Source organism: Pinus tabuliformis, chromosome 3_2 (assembly GCF_031772625.1).
Source record: "Pinus tabuliformis cultivar Carrire ecotype Pingquan chromosome 3_2, CPIR1, whole genome shotgun sequence".
Taxonomy (NCBI): domain Eukaryota; kingdom Viridiplantae; phylum Streptophyta; class Pinopsida; order Pinales; family Pinaceae; genus Pinus; species Pinus tabuliformis.
This window is the reverse complement of record NC_142302.1, coordinates 389,305,132-389,330,462: the sequence shown is the minus strand read 5'-3', so window position 1 is coordinate 389,330,462 and position 25,331 is coordinate 389,305,132. Positions and strand designations below refer to the sequence as shown.

Below are 25,331 nucleotides of genomic sequence, written 5' to 3'. Positions count from 1 at the left end.
AAGCGAGGAGCAAGCGCCGAGGAGCAAGCTTGCAAAGAGGTTAGTTATGTTAGTAACTTAGTAATTTAGTATTTTAAAGCTTAGTTAGGTAGTAATTTAGAACAGTTTAGTTATTTTAGTTAGTTTAGTTTAATTTATTTAGTAAAAAAATCATGAATCTAAATAAAATTAATAAATCTAAATTAATTTTCTCATTCATATTTCCATTCCCATTCCCATTAAATTTTGCAGATTTAAAAGCCTACAAATATCAAACATCATGGAGCTGGCTATATTTCTTGGCATTTTCCTCTTCTTGGTCCCTTTTATGGTTATTATGGTGTTGGAGAGTAGGAAACGGAGGGGCCAAAATGAAGAGGGGGATGAAGAAGCTGGAGAAAGTGGATTTGATGAAAACCCTGGTGAGAAGGAGCTGGAGGAGGGTGAACATGACTCTCAAAAAACTAAACAAGACCAAACCCCATTGTGGAAATATGTTAACAGCCCTGAAGCAGGGAAAGGGGGTGGAACCACTAAATTTCATTGCCCCCATTGCAACAATAATTACACAGGTTCATACACCTGTGCCAGAAAACACCTCTACGGGAAAAGGCCATGGGATGGAGATAAACAAATAGGAATCAAAACTTGTGCGGTTGTGTCAACAGCAGATAGAGCCAAATACATAAGGGAAGAGGAGGAAGCCCAATACAAATCTAAAAATTCAAGGGGTTTCTTTGAACCAAGCTCACAATCACAAGCACAAAGAACTCCTTCAGCATCCTCCCAAGGAAGTGGATATGGAGGCACCGGGTCATCAGCTTTAAGGCGTAGAACCATATCAGATTTCCTTGATGAGGGGTGTAGGAATGATGTGGATTCGAAGGTTTACAGGTTTCTCTATGCATGTGGGATACCATTCAATGTTCTTCGCTCACCTTATTGGCATGAAATGGTTTCTACCATAAATGATGCCCCTAAAGGATACAAGAGCCCTGGGTATGACAAGGCAAGAACCGTTGGATTTGATCATGAACAAGCAAAAATATCACATTCTTTGAATAGAATGACAAGTTCTTGGACTGACCATGGGGTGTCCATTGTATCTGATGGATGGACAAATGTAAAAGGCAAGCCATTGATAAGTGTTCTTGCTATGTCTGTTAGTGGTGCCATCTTTCTAACTGCACATGATTACTCAGACAAGTTCAAGACCGCCATCAACATTGCAGAAGCATTACTTGAAACAATTGACCGTATTGGGCCATACAATGTCATCCAAGTCATCACTAATAATGCTCCTAATTGTAAGGCAGCGGGAGCAATTATTGAGGATAAATACCCCAACATATTTTGGTCTGGCTGTTTGGTTCACACATTGAACCTTCTGATGCATGATGTTGTCAAGAACAAAAATGCACAATACAAATGGATTGGTGATTTGTACAAGAAAGGCAAACAAATGATAAAATTTATTACAAATCATAGCAATACCCATGGCCTTTTCTGTAGTCACTCAAGATTGGAGTTGTTGAAGATTGCGAAGACCAGATTTGGTAGCTATTATCTCACCTTCAGGCGCCTTTTGAAGGTAAGAGAGTCATTGGCTAGCATGGTATCAAGTCCACTTTGGCAGGTATTAAAGGAAAGGGTTACAAATGCAGCTGACAGGCGAGGTTTTGAACTGGTGGAGGAGGCCGCTCTTGATGGTCAATTTTGGACAAGTGTGAGGCAAGTATTGGATTTCACCAAGCCCATTTATCACATGATTCGGTTTGCAGATACATACAAACCAGTGATTGGTGAGGTGTATGAGCAGATTGTTACCATGTTGGGGCAAATAAAAGATACTGTTCATAACAAAGATCCCGACTTGTACAAACTGATACATGATTGTGTGTGTGAACGGTGGAATAGACTTAATCTTCCACTACATTGCTTGGCGTATATACTTACGCCAAAATACTACTCCACATCTTGGTTGGGCCAACCTGCACCAGGGGGTGGGATTAGGACCAAACCCCATTTAGATGCAGAGGTAACTAGTGGATACTTGCAAGCATTAGAAAAGTTGATCCCTGACAGGGAGGAATGTGCAGCTGTGCACCTTGAAATAGGCAAATACTTCAGTGGCACTGGTATATTTGGTAACTTCCATGCAATGGAAGACAGAGACAGATTTGATTCTCTCACATGGTGGGAAACATATGGCGGCCAGGGACTTTTGCCAAAATTGGCAAAAAAAGTTCTATCACAGGTTGTAAATAATTCTTCTGCAGAGAGGTGTTGGAGCACCTATAGCTTCATACATAATGTGAAAAGAAACAGACTCAATGAAAACCAGGTAGAAAGCTTGGTTTATGTGCACTACAACTTGAGGTTGTTGAGTCATTACTGTGATCGGGCTTACGAGGATCCCACATATAAAACTTGGGACAACCACCCAAAGGAAGACAATTTGGAGGATGGCACTATACATCTTGAAGAACTGGAAGAGGAACTTATAAGGGATGAAGATGAAGCAGTTGCAGCAACCATGCCACCTCCACCATCCAGTAGCAGTGCTCGAGTTCCGAGTCTTGTTCCTTTGCTGTCGCCACCTCCATCTACACCCTCACGTGGAGGGCATGTGCCTTCTAGTTCTAGTTGTCGGTCTATGTGGGAGACTCCTAGAAGACCACCACGACTTGCTTATACTCCTGGAGACTCTCGTGGCAAGGGCCACATGTAGATTTACAGTTTACTTGTCTTTTCTAGTTTCTATTAGTTTTCATAACTGTTGAGTCTTGAGTCCTTGACTCTTTCATATCATATTGATATTTTTTGTAAACAATATATGACTGTGACAATGAAAATTTGAAGTTTGAAGTTGGCAATTATAACTCATTGGTAATGATTGTGAATTATGAATATGATGCTTTGTGAAAGACTAAAGTTGTTTCATTTCATTTCATTATTCATGTTTCATTTTATAAAATTTCATTTCATGTTAACAGGTAGAAGTTAGAACTTAGAAATATCTAAGATATTATTAAGTTAGAACTTAGAAATATCTAAGATATTATTTCTTGTAATGGTTAAACTTAGCTTACAAGTACAACTTTGGTGATCAATGATGATAAATGTTATATATTGAATTTTCAATTTTGAAAGCTTGAAGTTGAAACTTTAAGATTGAATTTGATGAATCATGATTCACAAGACTCAGTATGTTGCAGTTGTAATATGTATGTTACTAACTTGTGGACATGGTTGATGAAGATTATAACTTCTAGATGATTGATGTGATATGGTTCATTGATCAATTTATGTTTTTTTATGTTTTTTATGTCTAATTCATCATTCTACATGTTTTTGTTGACATATATGTATCAAAAATTAAAAAATATAAAAAATATATATATTTTTAAAAAATCGCTCTGGGATTCGCTCCCAAACCGGGAGCTTTTGAAAATGTCGCTCCCGCTCCCCGCTTTTGCTCCCACTCCCAAGTAACATTGGTTCAAGCATATGGCGCTAGTGTTGATATGGAGTTCATGGTAATGTTAAATTCTTAAAGAAAAAGTGACATTCTCCTTTATCTTTCATTTTCATTACCATGGAATGACTTGAGATGTTTGAGAGTGGTTTTGCCCTCATTGGATTTCATATGGAGAAAGTCGAATTTTAGATCTCACTCAAAATCCAGCAGACTTATCTATTTTTCAGGATTTCACGATTGGGGGGATTGCAATGTTTTCATTGGATTTTGTCATGTACTAGGGTATGGAACTTTTATTTAATCAAGAGAACCAAGCCCTCTATGCACGGGAGACTCCCAATAATTAAGAGCACCCAGGGTATTAGGGTATGGAACTTTTATTTAATCAAGAGCACTAAGGTCATTCGTTTATGCAGGAGGAGACTCCCAGTCAAGCATGAGACAAGAAATTAGAAATTTCTCGTCGCTGATTTTGGATATTGCTATTTTCATTATGTGATCATTCATGAGTAAATGTGATGTAAATTTAGAGACTTATAGTTTATGCATTGACATTGGACAATTTAATCATAATGTAATAAATTAGAATGTATCATGTATGCTTTATGATTGCACATATTTCTTAAATGTCCTAAATTTGGGGGAGTCACGTTTCGTAACCGTACCCATTTCGGAAACTCGTACTCATTTCCCTGTATTGTGCAACTTAGATGTGAGGAAATGAGCTCAATGTCACCTTTTATTTATACACTTCACCGTAGGCCCCAACGCATCCCTTGAGGGCACTAATCTAAGCAGTCCGACTTGTCTTTAGTGCCTCTAGCCCAACATAAATATATAAAATTAATATCTTTGTTTCTAGAGCTCTGATCTTGGTGCTTGAAGTTGCCTCTTTCTTCTCTAAGAGTCCTCTTCCATCTCCAAGAGTCAAATGTCCAAATCTCCTCATGGTTTTGGCCCCACACCTTTGGGTACAAAACCCCAAGCTTGGGTTCTAAGCCCACAAAGCACATTTGTGGTGCTCATTCCTCCAAACCTCGAACCCTAGGGCTTGGAGTACCTCCCAAGCTACAAATCTCAACATTCCCTCTTAGCGAGGGAGGTACTTCTAAGACTAGGAAGTAACTCATCATCACTATCACTACTGGCGACACTAGCCCAACTCCTGACACCCATAAATGTGGCAAACCATGTAGCATGGACTACGCTTCTCTCGGAAGTGTCACTATCACTGGTATCCTCCTGCTTCTTCCTCCTTTCTTGAAACGCGTTTAGGCCATTCCACGATTCCTTCTTGCTAGTTGTAGAAGTACCCTTACTCCCCATTGATCACGCGCTCTTCTTGGCCAACACATTCTTCCTTTGAACCTGTAAACTCCCGCTAGAACTCGGCTCCCTTTGAACCTTTGGAGCCTAGACATTCTCTTCCTTCTTCTTCTCATGATCTATAGGCTTGCCCATCAACTATATTGACCATGCTCTCTAACTCCAATCACAACATGTGCAGAGCTAGAGCCTCTAGACCTGAGTCTCAGCTTTCCACCCTAGAACAACACCTCAAACCCCTTTTGCTCGATTGTTGAGACAAACATCACATTATATTTGAGTCCTAGTACAAACAATACATCCTGAACTCACATCACCTGACCTAACTCCATCTTGAATGGCATGACACCTAATCCCCTAATCTCTTTCTGACTCTTGTCGCCCAACACCATGTGCAACTTTGAGTCCCACTCAACTAGAGTCTCGAACACATCTTGTGAACCTGTCATGTGCTTCGACGCACCACTGTCCATGTACCATGCAACCTCGTCGATGGTACTCTGAGAGAAATGAGAGATCAAGGCAAAGTCATTACTCTCCAATCTTCTAGAGAGATCATCTATCTCGTTAGAAGTGGTGACAATTGTGATCTGCTTCCCCTTCTTCTTCTCATCATCTCCCTGCTTCTTCTTCGAACACTTCGTCGAAAAATGACCAAACTCATAGTAGTTAAAACACTTGATCTTTCTCAGGTCCTTCTTTTGCTTGCCCTTTATTCTTGTTGCAAGAGCCACATCATAATCATAAACCTTCTTGTTCGGATGAAGATCCTTGTCTCACAATTCTTCCTGAATGAAGTCATCTCGCAACCCCTTCCAATCTGACAGCTTGTCCCTAGCAATGATCCCCTTGATGAACAACTTCCACTTTGGAGTAAACCCCTTCAAGGCAATCCTTACCATTTCAAAATCTGAAATAGTCTCACTGATGGCGGCAAGCTCATCACAAACTTGAGACAACCTTGTCAGATACGAAGTCACCCCTTCACCTGTATCATCTTCGTGGACTTCAACTTATCTTGTAATACCAATACTTGGTTCTTGTTCTTATTTTGGAATAGATTCTGAAGAGCCTACCACATTTCATGGGCAGTGTTCTTCGCGGACAGATGACGTATTAATGAATCCTTGACACCATCTAGGATGATCAAATTTGCCTTAGTATCCAACTCTTTGTACTTTTCCAGCTCCTTAGGTTCTGTTGGCTTCTTGATTGTTTTCTCGGCAAAGTCCCAGATCCTGTTCACCATCAGATTCAACTTGATCATTCCTTCCATGGACTATAGTTGGACAACCCTTCCAACCCATCATCATATCGTAGTAAAGGCCCACTGTAATATCCTAAACGGGATATTTCACTGATTTTTTCAGAAATTTAACTCAACCAAAAATTTCACCATAAAATTACTATTCGATTAACAAAAGATTTCCATGTAAAATATAACAAGTAGAGTGCATGCAATTCAATAACACAATGAGCAGAAATATTCTCATCTTTCATTATAATAAATGACTGAAAGAGTGTACATGATGATATAGCTGAAATAGCTGAGAAAGACAATCTGGTCTCCAACACTGATCCGACCCTCCCGACCCTCCCAAAACTGAACTAAAATCAATCACTGCACTTGTGAATTTTGGCTGAATCCACCAAGGAGATGAGATGGGTTTTCGTCCACTCTCACCAAAATCACTCGAGGGTTTTCGTCCTGGGGCTACTGCTGAAGTAGAGAACCGAGTTCTCAAACCTCTCCACAAGAAGAAATCACAAATCCAAGATGTCCTCTAATGGCCTCCTCCTCTTTTATAGATTTGATGGACCCCTCTAGAACCTCATATTTTATTATTATTTTAATCATGGAGCACTTTTCCCTCTTTTATTTTAATTAAAATATTTTTATTGCGAGAAAAAGGTAAATTGGCCACCATGTCTCCTCAGCTCACTAAAAACTCATATCTACCATCCCATCACATAGATCTTCTCGTTTTGGTTCCAACGAGCTATTACACTAAGGTGTTATGTCAAGTATTCCTCTCGGAATGCCACCTTAAGCGTAATTAATTGAGTCAGGCCCAATAATAACTCTATTTTTTGAAAGTTGTCGAAATGTGCCGGAATGAAAGGAAAACTGTGCGGATGAGGGAATATACCAAGCGAATGCCATCAGACCTCATAAAAACTCCTCAAAACCCCTCCAAAAGCCCCTAGGCCCACTGATGACACCAACTTGCACCTGTGACCTGTCTGCCCCCAACTCTGAAAGTCCATCCTAACCATGTCATAAGGAACACTAGAAAAAGGAACATTACAAATCCTCCTGCCCCAAGATTGCTTGCCCTCAAGCAATCCAAACCTGTGGACCATTCTGGTGTTCCAACGCAACTAAGACCCAATGCCTGGATCCGATACGAGCCACTAGGTGATGCTCTGCCTATGGGTCAACCCATCATGAATGGATCCCTCAATGCTTGGATACCAAACTGATCTCTGACGATACTTGTCATCAACCCATCCTCCTGGATCCCAATGCCACTATGGCCAATCATTGCCCAAGCCCCATGGCTCAGACTGTGCTCTGTCTCCGACTATAGCTGCTGCTCCATAAAGCGAATACCAACTCATCAACTCTCTCCAATCCCACCTCTGGCATAGGCCGAGGTCAACCCCACTCTGCTGATGCTGGGCTAGTGCTACTGAAATACTGATGAACTGTCTGTCCACATCCCACGGAGACATGTAGTAACCCTCTCATCTGAGCACCCCTGTTGTACTGTGCCCCGGACTAAGGTTGATACTCCATCAAAAGGATACCAACTCATGATGTCTCGCCAATCCATCCTGTGGGAATGATCGAATGTAGAGGCACCTATATATGTGATAAGTACCCTATGTTGCATCGTGCCCCACTCATGCAACCCTGCCTGGTTAGTCAACAATATCCATCAAGAAAGCCTTGCCTCTCTCCTTGTAATGGGTACAAGTGGCCAAACTGTGCTGCAAGCCCTATCTATGTACTCCTGGAGAGGGTTTCTCCCTGAAAGTCCTGCAACTTTGCCAGCTGCTTGTGCATCTACTCGCACCTCATTAGTGGTTCGGTCCAATGATGGATGCAACACCATCTCCAATAGCTCCTGCCGTCTACTAGCCTCCTGCAAAACTACCTTGTCAATTTCCAACACCTCCTGTGGACAAGTGTCTGCAAATACTGCCACCCTGCTAGCTGTATGTACATATTCCTCCATCACAGGCTTGATATGAACCTCCAACTGGCTCTCCCCCAAAGGCTCATCATGCATGCTGTGTGCATCCTCCTCCTTAGTTGACTCATTCTCCACCATATGTTGCTCATGTTGACTCATCACTGGTGTCACACCATCTTGAGTGTCTCCCATCGGGTCCACTAATTGTTCACCATACACATCAGAATATAAATCTGGCCTGTTGTCAACAACTCCACATGACCCATGCTCTTCAGAAGCATCCTCGAATGAACCCATGGACTCGTCCAAAGAGGAATCCTCACCCTGAGAGTTGGAGGAATCTTCTCTGGCTCTGCCTCTATCATCTCCTCAGTGTCACTCAAGCATGAGTGATCAAGCCCCCAAGGTCCTTTGCAAATGAAGCAGTGACCCTTCCTCCTCATCTTATTCCTGCTGCATGATCCACCAAACCTGAGCAACTCCTCCCTAGTCAACTGTCTCCTGAACAACCCCATGTTTTGCTCAACCAACCTTTTGGCCAATTCATAAGAAACAGGTGAAATTGGCTGTTCTCTCCTCCAAATGGTCAACAATCTAGCCCGCAACTCCCTGCAAATGGCATCACGATCTCCCGTAACTGAAGACAAAATGGACAACATGTTTGTTTTGATCATGTCAGGGTGATGATTTTTAATGCTAAAAAAGGATTGGAACATTTGAAGAATCAGGTCATTACACTCTAGATCAAACATGATGTCATAGGTTCGGAGCTTGGCCATATCCTCCAAGGTTCGGAGCTTTTCCCCAAAGGTAAGAGCCACAATGTTATCTAAATCCTGAAAGGTGTCTACTATCAACCTGAAAATTCTCCTCATAACATTATCATTGAAAGGAGGTATGGTTGCGGTCGACCTCATAATGTTACTAAGACATGATGCAATGGGAAGTTTGACCCCTTCACAAGGTTCCTCCAAGAACTTGGGCTGTATTAAAGCTAGCATGGCTGGTTTCAAAGCCCACATCAACTTCTTCCCCTCCCACTAGTCTATCTTGGAAAGGAGTTCATCCAACTCATCCAGTTTGAAAAGGACTTTCCATGTGACCCTCATGCATTTTAAATCTGTCCCAAGTGCAAGGATTTTGTGTCCTATTTCCTGCCCCTTCTTTACATCTCTTGTTTCCCCTTTTTGAAGAATGGCATAGACCCCTTTTGAGAAAGGTCTGTTGTTTTGCCTGGGTACATGCTGTTTCAACGGATTAATTAATCTGCCCTGTTTAATCTGTTTAATTTATTTAGGATTTCCTCAATGGTTTAGCTTAATGATGACAAGAACTTCTAAGATAATGAAGCCACTGTTTTCTGGGTTTGTTATGGTGTTGGTGATAAATGACTTGCTCCTTCATAACTATACGCTAGATTGGTCATTCTCCTTTTGATATTATGTTGGTGATAAATGACTGACTTCATAACTATATGCTAGATTGGTCATTCTCCTTTTGATATTACATTGGTGATAAATGACTTGCTCCTTCATAAATGTATGCTAGATTCAGGGTCCTTCACAAATATTATTAACTGGGTTGGTCTCAAGAATCAAGATTACTCATCCATATAGAAATGGTATTCTAGAAAAATTCCCAGTGAAAAGGTGTTTTTTTATCAAAATGGTTTTGGAGCTATGTATATTATTGTTAGTAGAATAAAGCTGCCATCAACCAAAAATATACAATAGGTTCACTGCCATCCACTTAAAATTACAGCTCTCAAGATGAGGAGGACCGCCACTTGCCTTGAAAGTTTTCATAGTTCATTATGAGTTCAAGTGCCAACTAGAAAGAAATCGTGACTGGAGGTTAGGTTGTTTTCTCAAAGCATAATTGTAAATCGTGGCATTTTCAATCAACCAATTGAGAACTTCCTTTAGTGTTAGGGTAACTAATCACAATGGAGCTATGTTATTATCTAATTCTAAACCACTAGTGTATTTTCAAAACCCAATGGTGAACAAATTCTGAGGCTATCAAAGGTGAATATGTTGCCACAATTCGTACCAGCGCAACCTTTCATAAAAGACAGGAAAAAATTAAGAAAGATAACACATTAGATGCCAAAAAAGAAAACATTGGATGCCAAAATCGTTCCAAATTAATAATTTAGTAAATAATCGACTAAGAAGATATCTTAGAAAGGGTTCAATTTGTAATTGTCAATATATCCTAGTAATAACGTAATGTGCCATTTAATAAGTTGCAAGGACTTACTTAAAAGCCAAAAGGAAATATAAAGGCTACTTCTAAAAAGTGGACAAACCATATGAATTGCAACCCTTTATTTGCATTATAATTTGTGAAGTGTTAATGTTCAAATTGGAAGAAGGATATTATATTGAGCTATAAATTAGAAAAATTACAAATGTAAAAGCACTTTTAATATCCCAACAAAAAGAAATAGAGCTATCTCAAAAGGTATTTTAAGGCCCTATCAAAGCTAAATAAATAATCTTTGTGGGATCCTTGCACTTTATGCACCCACTTATTATTGAAGAAGATATCAATTTTTCAAAATGATGGTATCTTTTGACAGAAGTTTTGACAAAAATAGCGTGAAGATTAACAGTGGAATCAAAGAAAGAGGAAGAAAATTCTTGTGCAAAGAACAATAATCAAATCTTGGTTGCACAAATCAGGAAGCTCAAGAAGAAAAGATGTCACATACACAAAAAAATAAAAGTTAGAACAATTTGCCAACAAAGAAGCATTTATCTATAAAGGTACAATAACTGATCCAGTTGAATAAGAGAATTTGTCGGATGTAAAAATCCAAACTGTGGAGAAAGGAGACAATATAAATCCAGTGGACATTAAAAATATAGGGGTTGTTTGAATTAAAATGTTAACATTTAGCAAATCTCTACAAGTATCAAAACTGAATGTTCCAAAAACAAGACACAAGAATCAAGATACAAGGATGCCTTATCATCATCCTATTTATAATATTTATCATATTATGTAATGAGTTGAGCAAATATAAAATCAACATAGTGTTGATCATGGCATTTTGGAAGAAATCTCAGTTATGTAATCGTATTATACAAAAATCATGGAAGTTGTTGCCTCGTAGTTCCACAGAATATCAAATTAAGGTGGTTTGACCCTTTTACAATATGATAATATTGCATAATTCTTTGTAACCCATATCATCTCATATCTTCAAACATGATAATTTTGCATAAAGCTTTGTATCACATCATCTCATATCTTCAAGCATCATAACTACAAGGATGGAGAAGAATAAGAAGGCATTGCAGGATAGAACAGAGATGTAGCTTTTTCCATAAAACGCTTTGAGGACACGGAATTTCCTTTTTTTTTCCCAAAAAATGTCTTATATTTGAACCAACCCAGAAATGAAGGAGGGGGCAGTAATTTTTGGTGTTAGCACTCTTCAAACTAAACCTGATGCATGCTGAGGATTTGCCCCACCTATACTGCATTCACTGTTGGTTTATAGGTCTGAAGACCTATGGTATTTGGACGTGGGAAAGCAGTTCACATGGAAGGTTGTGTTTATGATCTCACTGGGTGCTCAAAGGCACAAGAAATGCAAACACTCCCTTGATGCCAAATGAATCTGCTCCAGAAAATTTGATGTTCTTCATGCTTTAAATATGATTGCTTGGTATGTGAATAAGACAATCCTGCCGCCAATCAATCTGAGCTGCATGTGTCACCCATAGGGAGTATTATCTCTGCAACTGAAAGGGCTTTTTCTTCCATCATAAACAAGATGCCAAACATCCCAGCTCACAACTCCTATGCAGTGCTGGTCAGAATTTCATCAAATGCAAAAATGCAACAGCATTTTGGTTGGTGACAGTACTTAATTTTAAAATTTGTGTGCTGATAAAAATTTTCATCTCATAAAATGCCACTGGTCTGTACCATAAATGTTTCAGCCCTAGTGCTGAGTCTGGTTTCACCAGAAACACCTATAAACCTATGTTACCGGATCCGGCAGGCAGAGGGCCAAGATCCACGGATCCACGGATCAGATCCGGATCCGGATACGGATACACCTGGAAACGTGGGAAATACGGCACTGTGGCGGTTCTTCATTTTACGGAAACGGATATCTTGTCCCGAAACGGATCCTGAGACTGTATGTCAGAACCGCCAAAATGAAACAGAAAAATTTAACACACTTTAGGTTTGCGGTTGTGGTTTTAAAAGTTAAAACAGTCGAATGTTTTTAACTTTTTATATTGCATTGTTATTTGAATCGAGTTTGCATTATATACACTGTGACCACCCCATCCAGCCGCAGTGTAGACAGCGACGCAAACAACAGCGTAGACAGCCAACTCGACCATTCGGCACCACCAACTCGACGGCAGACAACGCTAGACTATTCATGTTCCTGTTCCTGTTCCTTTTGGCAGTGGGCTCAACCGCTCAAGCTTGTCGGCACCACCAACTCGGACAGCTAGCACATAATAAATATTATGGGTAAATGGTTATATATATTATAACAAAACATCGCGTACACTATGTTATATACAAAACATTACATACGGTTATCCCTAACCATTTGTTATGAACAAATATTATATACGCTGTCCCTAATTTATATATGCTATTAGCCTATCTAATATTTAATATTTATATATACGCTATAAGCCTATATCCAATATTGTATGGAAATCTCAAATCTGAGCGTATATATGATATGTTATTATTTATATAATTTTAATAATTATTATTATAAATATAATTATATTATATAACCGTTATTATAAATATCAATGCCATTTTTTTATTTAAATTGGTAGTGTTTAAATTTTAACATTCAACTATTCAGATTTTAATATTTTATTATGATGTATTTTAATTGTGTATTTAGATTTATATTTATTTTATTATGAAGTGTTAAGAAAATTTCAAAATTATTTGTTAAATTTTAATGTATTTTATTTTTTTATTTTTATTAATTAATTTAAAATTTAAAACGATATATAAAATTTATACAAATTTCAATATATATATATATATATATATATATATATATTTCTTTAAGTTTAGTTTTGTCTTAATAAACTTAAAATATAGGTATGTATTTTTTAAATTATATTGCTTTTTATTTATAATTTAGTTTTTATTTATAATTTAGTTTTGACTTATAGATTGGAATTTCAGCATATATTTTTTATTTTTTTTTTTTTTTCTAATTTTTATTAATTAATTTAAAATTTAAAATGATATATAAAATTTATACAAATTTAAATATACATATTCATATATAGATATAATTTTAAATTTAATTTTGTCTTAATAATCTTAAAATATAGGTGTGTGGGCATAAACTAATGATGGTGTTTTATAAATGCAAACTTAAAAAACAACAATTTGTTAATTTGAAGAGATAATTAAAGATGAACTTGAATATATGGTAAAAGCACAAAATGAATGACAATAATTTAGCTTTAATATATATATAAATGGATGATTTTGTGTCTATTATTAATTTTATTATATTTTTAATATTATTATATTTTTTGTACTTGCCGTATCCTTGCCGTATCCGGATCCTGGATTTTCAAAAAACTAGCGAATCCGGATCCGGATCCGGATCCGTATCCGTATCCGTATCCGTATCCGAATCCTGGTAACTTAGCTATAAACACTTAAGATATACAACAATAACAAGCTTTACGCAATCTTCCAGGTGTAGACACTGCAATTATAGAAGGTTAGGTCATTTTGGCAGCCTATAAGACAAGATCCAATTAGAACTCAAATCTGAAAAATAAATCAGCTAACAGTAGCTAAAATCAGCAACAGATTAGATTCTGAAAGAAGTTCTAAATCAAAATTAGCATTCAACTCAGCTGTTCATTAAATCTGCATAACAAATCGGCCAGTAAACACCCAAGCATTCAAATCTGCAGCATAAATTGGGACAATGAACTCAATTCATTTTATTCACATGAAAGAAGATTACAATATGATATATTATCTCACTCCGAGATGGAAAATGTAAAGCCTTTATGACTCATCCCAAGCAAGGCTTCAGACATCCCATCTGAAACCATAGCTAGGGCACCACATGCTAATTATTAGCGAACTCTAGTATTCCATTAGCCAAACAAAGCATCTCACTAAGCTCATCAAGCTAGTTCTAGACCTCCACAACTGGCTAGCATCAAACCAACTAATCTACTCTAAGCTTCATTATTAAAATGACAGTGACTACAACTATATTTTTTGCGACAAGTTTTCTCTTCTAGTAGATTAATTCATAAGTTGTTTGTGTCCATGAACATAGATTTATAATTTTGTTTCTCCTCTGTTCATGTGCATGTGTGACTGTGTCTGTAAGAAAGATGGATAGGCAGGGAGCACGGAAGGGGTTACTTATGAATAATCTTCCAATTTTGGTGTGTAAATTTGAAATGTGTTCATAATCATTGTAATTGAAATGTCTGCAGTGATGCGAGGAGCTGAATTCTTACTTTGCAACACACCACCAACAGCAAGGCATGCTGTAGATGCAATTTGTTTTCGTGGATGGAGAAATATACAACTGGTGGGAACTCTTTATTGTCCTGGTTGAAGCTTTACAGTTATTTCTTGTGGTTTAGAATGACCTATTTTTTCCTTTTTTTTTGTATCAGACCTTGTGTTAGAATTTTCTGGGGTGATTATATAGCTGTGCAAAAGAATAATAACTGCAGCATGTACCTTTTATGAGAATATGTTCTAATTTAACATATAACTACATAAATTCATAATAGATCCTTAGGCAATTGAAATATTTAATAAGCAAGCCTTAAGGGAATAGAAAATCGAAAATCTTGCAGGGATAGGGAAGTCTGTGAAGAACTGAGTAGTCTTTAACCTTCATAGCTATAATAAATCCTACTTGTATTGGCACATGAAACCACTCAAGTGGAAACCTGTCAAATCTATTAGTAAAATTAGAAATATAGGATGTGGTCATGTTTATGATTCGCTAAACAATGGGAAATGACAAGTGCAAGATGCACATTATAACCTTGTGTACATTATTTACAATCAAATTATTGGTTATGATCCACATATTCCTAGATGTGGATAAATTCCTATTCCAGTTATCTAAGCCAAGAAAATTGAAGGTTCCTAATGTAACTGTTACCCACCAAAATGGGTGACCCTATAGGAGAAATTTTTTCTCTTGTTCTTCACATCCGGCTGGCCAGCCACGCAACCTCTGACAGCTACCATGTGATATTCCCACTTAGCAACATTGCTAAGGAAAATATCAATTTTTGGCTAGTTTTGAATCAGTGTTGCGGCGGAGTGCCCCCCCTGATCCCGCTCCCAATCCGCGCTCCGGGCGGGAGTGGGTTGGGAGCGCGCTCCCTAAAAAAATTGTTGCTCCCTGCTTTTTTGGGAGCATCTTTCCTTTTTTGCAATTGTTTTTTTTGTAGTAATGTTTGAAATGCAATTTTTTTTGAAAGAAACAAATAATTTTTGAGTGGGGCAGCTTAATGATCAAGTGACATTCTCCTTAATCTTCATTTTCATCCATTTACTTAAATTTTTAACATTACCATGAAATGACTCAGGATGTTTGAAAGTGGTTCTGACCTCATTGGATTTCATATGGAGAAAGTAGAATTTTAGATTTCATTCAAAATCCAGCTGTGTTATCAGTTTTTCAGGATTTCAGAATTGTGGGATTGCAATGTTTCCATTGAATTTTGTCATGTATTAGGGTATGGAACTCGTATTTAATCAAGAGCACCAATCCCTCTATGTACCTTGATGTTAGTGACATTGGTTGTCGAACTCCTCTATCATGACCCTCCTAAAAATGTACGCATCATTCAAACAAAATCTTGACTTGACATGCTATGCTTTTTCTGTCTTATGTTAATGCTTAGAGGGTGATATTAATGACAAAGATCCCTATACAGATACAGAGGTAATGACAAGGATACCTCTGGATATTAATGACAAACATCCCTATACAGATACAGAGGTAATGACAAGGATACCTCTGGATATTAATGACAATGATCCTGATTTTCCAACAAAACTAAAAAATTAGACATTTCTCGTGGTGGCAAGAGGCCCAAGCATAAGAAATAGATAATAGATTTACTTCTCTTTTCTAGTTTCTAGTAGCTTTTATAACTATTGACTCTTTCATATTTATTATGATAATTTTTTAAACAATATATGACAATTTAAGTTTGAAGTTGGCAATTATAACTCATTAGTAATGAATTATGAATATGATGCTTCATGAAAGTTGAAATTTGTTTCATTTCATTTCATTTTATAACATTTCATTTCATGTTAAATATTATTTGTTGTAATGGTTACACTTAGCTTACAAGTACAACTTTGGTGATCAATGATGATAAATGTTATATATTGAATTTTGAAAGCTTGAAACTTTAAGATTGATGAATCATGAGACTCAATATGTTGTATGTTACTAACTTGTGGACATGGTAGATGAAGATTATAACTTCTAGATGATTGTTGTTATATGGTTCAATCTATGTTCTTTTATGTTTTTTATATCTAATTCATTATTCTACATGTTTTTGTTGACATATATGTATCAAAATATAAAAAATATAAAAAATATATATATTATATAAAAAAAGCTCCGGGATTTGCTCCCAAACCGGGAGCTTTTGAAAATGTCGCTTCTGCTCCTGTTTTCGCTTCCGCTCCCCGCTTTCGCTCCTGCTCGCAAGTGACACTGTTTTGAATTAATTCGCACTAGCACTTAAGAAATGTGGGTTTAGAGGCCCCACATATATTTTGATCAAATGTGAGCCCAAACATTAGAGAATGGAGGAGAAAATCGAGCCACTAGTGGTACGTGGCGGCCACTCATAGAAAATTGCAGCCCACATGGACAACACACTCTCATTGGAGCGAAGTTGGTGGGGGAAAGTCGAGTTGAGCCCACATGGGCATCTTGGAGGCTCTTTGATAAAAAGAGTAAGAGACACTCATTTTGGGCATTCATTCATCTTTGAGAAATTGTCTTTGACATAGCACACTTGAGTAGAAGCCAAGTCTGCAAGTGTTGTTTAGCACATGAGTGTTACCGAACTGAAATCTCAACCCTTGCTTCGGTGGACTTCGAGTGCCAGCCCAAGGAGAGAGTTCTATCTATTCCGGTTCGTACCAGCAGCAGGGAGTGCGAGCTTGTGGAGAGGCTCAACAACAACAGTGTAGGGATTGTGCAGTTCTGGGAGGAGGCACGCTGGGAGGTTGAGGAGTGAAGTGATTTTGGGGTTGAGACTTGCGGTGGAATTCAGAGAGGTACTTTGTTTGGAGATTGCAACTATTTTGGGGAATTTTCCAGCACTTTGGAGGAACAACAAACACAAAATTTGTTGTAGGTTACATCTTCTACTTGTGGAGGGGGGCCAAGCATTTGGGGTCAATTTTGGGGCGTCGAAACTACGACAAACCCTTTTTGGGTTTATTGAGGAGAGGCCAAAATTAATCTGGCAGAATTTTCTAGGCAGATTTGAGGGGTCAAACAGGGTCCCAACTCAATCAGCAGCTAGAGAAGTTAGGGGAATTTGCGTCGAAATTCCGAGGTCAACATTTGGCCAATTCATTCGTGGGTTATTGTGGTATTTGATGGAGAGCCCGGGATAAATTTCCCGGAATTTTAGGAGCACCGAAGGAGGCCTTAGCAACCATTCTACACGGCAAACAACACATTTTCTGGGCATTCCAGCACAGAGCCAAGGAGAAGCAGCTAGCACTCTTGGAGGAGATCTCATATTCATCACTTGGGCTTAGCTAGCTTGCCTAGGGCAAGCCCAGGTGCATACTTTCCAGGCACCTATTTTACTTAATGATTTATCAATAAAATGGCTCAGCAACGCAGTTTTTGGCTTTAAAATGGTGTTCTGATGTTTGAGTAATTTTTGTGTGTTTTTGCTATGTTTGCTTTGTTTATCATTGTAGATTTCCATTAGGAATATTACAGTGGTATCAAAGCATGATCTTGACCCAGATGTGGGTAACCAGTAAGATCATGGAAGATTCAGGTATGTTGGCATAGTGACTGGTGAAACCATAGACAAACCTATGGCCCAAGGGAAATTCAATATGCAGGAATTTTGGGGTGGAATTCGTTGAAACGAGTAGAGGTTGACCCAGTTGAGGAAGGTGACAGACCAGATCCATCCTCATCCTTTCAGCAGAGAGACTAGAGGTACACAAACCGTGGGGGTGCAACCATCTACACCATGTGGGCTAAGTCGATAGACTTAGGACACTAGATCTCCTCGAAGGGAGCAGGCACGACAGGGACAGTTAGAGGGTGAGTCCAAGGGGCACTTTTGCTGGTGGAGATGTGGCTTTAGATATCGGGAGCTTGAGGAGGAGGTTGAGCATGATGTTGAGGGGTCACAGGATGGTGAGGAGTGGGGTGCAACAATCACCATTGTTAGAGACCTCTTTGATAGCCCCAATTGACACCTTGGTGGAGAGGATAGAGCCTACACCCATAGAGCCATCTGTTGAGGAGGTGCCACTTGTGAAAATTTCTAACTTGAAATTCTACTGTAGCAACTGATTTATTTCACCTACTTATTCTTCACAATAAGTTATTTACGAAATCCCTTTAGCAAATATTAAAATAAATTCTACTGTAGTTATCACATAATTACATAGAGAAAATACATACACAAGAACCAATCACATCAACACAGTTGTTTTTGGACAATTGTCCTAGGAAAAACCCAATGTGGGAAAACAGGTGCAATAGATGAGGGTTTTATTAATCTTCAGCAACAATAAATTTTACAAGGAATGATTTACAGAGAACCTGAAAGGAAACACCTGAGACTTTCCCTTGGAAACTTTTTGACACTTTGGAGACCCTTCTCGCACTTCTGCGTCACTCTGCGTGGCTCAGCATGGCTCTGCATCCCTCTACGTCAGCCTGCATGAGGGCTACGTCTCCCCTGGACTGCGTCTCCCTTTGCGTTGTCTCTTAATGTCCTTGCGTCACGTCCTCCTCAGTCACTGACTGCTGCTGATACCCTCCTCTTCCTCCACCCTGCAACTCTCCCTTTGAAATCGATCTCCTCTTGAGAATCGATTTTCCTTGAGATACTGAGTATTTGCCAGTGTGTCTCCAAATGATCCTCAAGTCTTCTCTTATACTTTTCTTGTTGATGAATCAATGACCGAGATTAAGTCTCTAATCAACGACTAAAATTAAAACAGACTTGATCGTCGTCTCTTAGAAGCTTCTCACCCTTATCTTTATTAATACCCATTAATATTTTTATTTTCCTATGTTTAGACTTAGGAACCCATTAAAAATATTAATTATTTTAATAACTCCTCATCTGGGTGGAATTTCCCCAAACGATTGCTGGGTCTTGGAGATCTCATTTGCCTTAGCCTCTCAACCAAATTTCAAGGCTAGAGCACATCCAATGCTACCAAACATCAACACTCCCTCTTAGCAAGGAATGTGCTCTAGTAATGCTTCACCATAGAAGCATCACATTGATCCTTCGCATCAGTCCTCTATGCTGATGCTTGGCCTGCTGCCCAACATCCACTGCAGTGCTGCTTTCTGTACTGCTGCCCATGACACTGCCACTGCCACTGCTACATCTGTACTACAACTCCCTCTCGACATGCTGCATCATGCTGCCCATAGCACTGCTACTGCTAACTGCTCAATTACAACTCTCGACACTTATCCATTTTTGCTACTGAAATGGATTCTTCACCATCCCCATCTTCTCCCTGAAATAAACAAACTTTGTTCTTCTTAGAGCCTTGGTGCGAAGTCTGCCACTTGTTCTCTTGTAGGAGTGTACCTCAACTGTACTGCCCCTCGTTGGACACAGTCTCTGACAAAGTGACACCTGATATCAATGTGCTTCAACTGATCATGAAATACTGGATTCTTAGAGAGCTTGATGCAACTTTGATTATCACACAAAATCCTGGTCGCTTCCATCTTCTCCTGAATATATTCACAAGCAATTTCCTAAGCCATATGGCTTCGCACGAAGCTGTGCTAGCTACCATATATTCAGCTTCCACTGAGCTCAGAGCCATGGATTTTTGTTTCCTACTACACTAGGAGGTCATTCCTGATCCAATTTTGAAATAATACGCAATTGTACTTTTCTGATCTACTGAACTTCTAGCCCAATCTGCGTCAGTGAACCCACTCAGCCTGATGTCATTGCCTTGGGTGTACAGTAGTCCATGCTCGATTGTTCCTTGTATATACCTAAGAACATGTTTGGCTACTGCCTAGTGCGCCCTCTTGGGTTCCACCATGAACTGACTAAGGGTGTTGACAGTGTAACAAATGTCTGGCCTGGTATTGACTAGATACATCAGGGACCCTATAAGCTGCTTGTACAAGGTGGGATCAACGTCTTTATCTTTTGATGCATCAATCTTCTTCGAGTTGGTGATCATTGGAGTAGCCATAGGTCTACAGTCCTGCATACTGAATCTCTTAAAGATCTCTGTAGCATATCTCCCTTGTCCAAAGAAGATCTCACCCTTCTACTGCCAAACTTCCAACCCCGGGAAATAATGCATCTATCCCAAATCCTTCATGTCAAATTCTGTGGCTAGGTTCTTCTTGCAGTCTTTGATGAGCCTGGATGATCCTATTAGGAAAAGATCATCCACATATAACACTAGGATTATAGGCTCATTCTATATGACAAGATAGTAGAGATTAGGATTTGTGTTGCTCTTGACATATCCCATCTTTTGCAAGTAGCCATCAATTCGACTGTACCATGCTCTAGGTGCCTGTTTAAGCCCATACAAGGCTTTTTTTAATCTGCATACATGAGACTTCTTCTCATGTGTCTCAAAATCCTCTGGTTGTTTAATGTATACTTCCTCTTCTATTACCCCATTCAAGAATGCCAGCTTGACATCCATTTGGTGAATCTCCCACCCCATCTATGCTGCAAGAGATATCACCGTTCTAATAGAAGTATACCTAGCTACTGGGGCGAAGGTTTCTTCATAGTCTATCCCTTCCTTCTGAGCATACCCCTTAGCCACAAACCTGGCTTTGTATTTCTCCACACTGCCGTCTGCAACATATTTGACTTTGTAGATCCATCTCGAACCTACCACTGACTTGTCTTGAGGCCTAGGTACCACTTCCCAGACATCATTGACCATTATAGAACTGTATTCCTTCACCATCGCATCTACCCATACTTGATGCTGAACAACCTCCTAAAAACTAGAAGGTTCCCCAGCCTGAGCTACTCGGGCCTTGTATCTGTCTCGCTGTCTTTGCGCCCTTTTATCATTCCTGGGTGCACTATTGAAGTCCTCTACATCCGTAGAATCTGTCGGAGTTCCCGGCTCGTTATTCCACTGGTAGTGGGTACATCTATCTACTCTTCCTCTTCCTGAGATTCTTGTTGTTTCAAAGCTTTTCCTTCAGGAGAATTTCTGGTACTAGTTTCTGCTGGTCGAAGTTGTTGGACCAACGGATCGTCTTTTGACTGCTCCTGGAAGGCATTTCTCGGGATTTCCTAAAAGCTCTGTCCTCCATGAACTTTACATTCCACCGAACTACTACCTTCCTACTCCCTGGAAGATAGACTCTATATGCCTTAGCATTCTCGCTATATCCCACAAGATATCCTTTCTCAACAGTTTGATCTAATTTCTTTCTCGTTTCTTTGGGTATACGAGAATACGCTAAACTCCCAAATATCCTGAAATGACTGACTTCAGGTGTCTTCTCGGTGAAGACGCTTTCTGGAGTGATTTTTCCCAATGCCCTGTGTGGAGTTCTATTCTGAACATAAACCTCCATGCTGCATGCTTTTGCCCACAAGAATTTGGGTATATCCTGATCATACAACATTGCCCTAGCTGCTTCCACAATAGTCTTGTTTTTTCTTTCTGCTACTCCATTCCCTCCGGATTGTAGGGAGTTGTCCACTCTCTTCTGATGCCTTCCTTAGTGCAAAAATTGGTGAAGTCCGTGTCAACATATTCTCCACCATTATCTGATCGCAACACTTTTATCTTCTTTCCCGTCAGATTCTCCACTAAAGCCTTGAACTCTTTGAATCGACCAGAAACCTCATCCTTGGTTTTCAGAAAGTAGATCGAAGTCTTCCTGGAATGGTCATCGATGAAGGTGACGAACTATTCGGCACCACTAAGATCTTTTATGGACATCGGTCCGCAGATGTTTGAGTGTATCAATCCTAGAACACTCTTAGCTCTATTGTTACTTTTGGAAAACATAGCTTTGGCACCTTGAATCCTGGAGGCTGCGTCATGTAGACTTCTTCCTGTAAGTCACCATTCAGAAAAGCACTCTTTACATCCATCTGATGGACTTTCCAATTGAACTAAGCTGCTAAGGCAAGGACAAGCTGTATGGTACTCATCTTGGCTGTAGGAGCAAAGGTCTCCTCATAGTCAATGCCTTCCTTCTGTGAGAACCCTCGAGCAACAAGGCAAGCTTTATACTTGTCTAGGGTTCCGTCTGCTTTGTATTTCACTTTATACACCCATTTGCAGCTAATGGGCTTTTTCCTTGTAGGAAGATCAGAAAGGGTCCAAGTGTGATTCTTCTGAAGACTCTGGAATTCAGCTTCCATAGCTTGTTCCCACTCAGGTGTACCCTTAGCCTCTGAATAGGTTTGAGGCTCAAAAGTACTGTGCAGGTTAGCCATAAGAGCAAAATTTACTATAGACTGCTGTTTGCTCTTATGTCTAGAAGTTCTACCTTCAAGGAGCTCATTATCCCGGAGATCACTAATGGTTTTAGCCCACCATTTAGGCTGGAGAGTAGAGGAACCAATATTAGGAGGAGATGAAGAAGGCTCAGGAACAATAGGAGTAGCAAGAGGAGGATTATTTTCCGGAGGAAGCTCAGGTAGTGCATCATCAAATACTGGTGCTGCATCATCCCTCCCATCAAGTGGAGGAAGAAGAATACTGTGAGGCTGATCCTCAGAACACTGCTCAGAAGGAGGAGACTGAAAGAATCCTCTGTCTTCATCAAATACTACATCACGACTGAAGCTAAGACGACCAGAGGCTATATCTATCAACCTATAGGCCTTGTGATGATCACTGTACCCTGTCATCATGAGTTTCTGGCTTTTGGAATCCAACTTAGAGCGCTTAGCAGCTGGAATCCAAACATATGCAACTGAGCCAAATAATTTTAGGTGACTGATCTTTGGCTTACGGCCAAACCAAACCTCTTCGAGAGTCTTCCCCTTAATAGCCTGAGTAGGTGATCGGTTAAGAATTTGTTTGGAACACTCCTGTGTTGTAACATGGAACGAGCCATTTCAACAACCGTACGGTTGCGGCATTCGACAACACTGTTCTGCTGAGGAGTGTAGGGTGTAGTTCACTGACGTTTGATGCCATGAGTATCACAGAAGTTGGAGAAAGCAGAAGAACAAAATCCCCCCTGTTATCTGTCCTAAGAGTTATGTTATTGCAGCCAGACTCTTTTTCAACTAAGGATTTAAACTTTTGAAAGATACTAAATACATCAAATTTATTTTTTAGAAAATACACCCACATCTTTCTATTGAAATCATCTACAATAAGCAAAAAATATTTGCAACCAGTAATAGAAGATGTATGCATAGGACCACAAATATCATCATGAATTAACTAGAGTACCTTAGATGCGTGCCAAGATTCTCCATCCTTGAACGAAAACCGATGTTGCTTGCTAGCTTGACAGGCACCGCATACTCCCAACTGTTGAGTCTGAATATCAGGTAACCCTGACACAAGTCCCTCCCGAGAGAGCTGAGAGAGATACTGCATGTTTAGATGCCCATATCGTTGATGCCATAAAGTGCTGATAGGAGAAACACGAGCTACTAGAGCTACTTCTGGAGAATCTCTAGTGTCAAGAAGCTTGTATAGACCATGATCCTCTAGGCCAACAGCAACCGTAAGACTAGTGTCCCTGTCGATAATGGAGCACTTGTGCGCACTGAACACTACATCAAGCTGAGGAGAGTTCCTCATAATCTGGCTGACAGACAGCAGATTAATTTCCATACCAGGAACATAGTATACATTCAGGAAGATGAGTGTGCGCCCACCAGACTGGATCTGAACTGTACCTTTTCCAACCACTGTGTACTCTTCACCTCCGCCGAATATACCACGTAATCACTGAAAGATGAAAAGTCAATAAACCAGTCATGCCTGTGAGAGAAATGGCGTGACGCCGTGATGCACCAGAGTTAATGTACCAGGCAGAAGATGGGACATGATCTGAAGACCTTTTAGCCATAAAGGTGTAAAAGGCAGATTCTGTCTGCTCGGAATGTTCTGCAACATTCGCCGTCTTATGGGGCCCTCCCTGTTTCTTCTGTTCAAAAGCAATCCTCTGTTGGCAATCTTTCTTCATGTGGCCATATTTTTCTTCCTTGCAGGATCAAAAGGCTGAGAAGAACCTTTCTGCTGAAAGGACTGAGAGGACTGATATTTCGCAGCAAAAGCATTTTCTGAGGAGGCTGATGAAGCACCACTACCAAACTATTGTTTCCAACAATTCTGCTGCATGAGTTTGGTGCATAACTCTGGAAACTTCAAATCAACATTAGTGGAGGTAATGTTGAGTGTTTCAATGAAGTGCTCATAAGGTTTTGGTAGACTTTTTAGAGTGATGACTACCATATCTTCTTCCTCCATGGTCTAACCAATGGCTTCGAGCTGATCTCATATGTCTTTAATCCTGTTAAGATGTTCCTGTAAAGCCATATGTTCTTCCATCATGATGGAGAACAACTGATTCTTGAGAAAGAAAGCTCTGCTCTTGTCGGATGTCTCGTGCAATTCCTTCAAATGTTGCCAGATTTCGGCAACTGTCTCGCCGGAAGGAATCTGCGATAACTGATCATCAGTGACAGAGAGTTTGAGAAGCATAACAACCTCTTGATTTCGATCATCAAACTTATCTTGATCTATACCGACTGTACCAGGATGGAGCTCTTTGCCCAAAACGAGCTGGTCAAGACGCCTATATTCAAAAATGGTCAACATTCTCTGTTTCCAGATGTTATAATCTGTGCCATTAAAGCGTTGATTGCCTTCCAACATTAGATTGGTTAGCGAGGCCATCTGCACGTTTCCCAAGACACGGAAAACAATAAAGGAGTTTGGCACAAATTTCAATGCAGACACCGGCTGATTTGGACAAAATCTGACAAGTGCTGGAAACAAAATTAAAATCTGTTGACTCGAAAATTGAGGCACGGAAAACGATGCACCCAGAAAATCCTTGGTCGAAAAAAAACGAGGCACGA

The 25,331-nt window shown here is 39.5% G+C and overlaps 1 protein-coding gene across 1 annotated transcript in view; it reads left to right on the top strand.

The window, feature by feature from the left end:
- The window catches only part of LOC149181039 (ARM repeat superfamily protein), a 403,985-nt gene that overhangs the window by 270,685 nt on the left and 107,969 nt on the right, over nucleotides 1-25,331 (top strand). Inside the window, exon 12 of the mRNA XM_089416422.1 lies at nucleotides 14,472-14,569. Within this exon, the coding sequence (XP_089272548.1) occupies nucleotides 14,472-14,569 (98 nt within the window). The remainder of the gene's footprint in view (nucleotides 1-14,471; nucleotides 14,570-25,331) is intronic.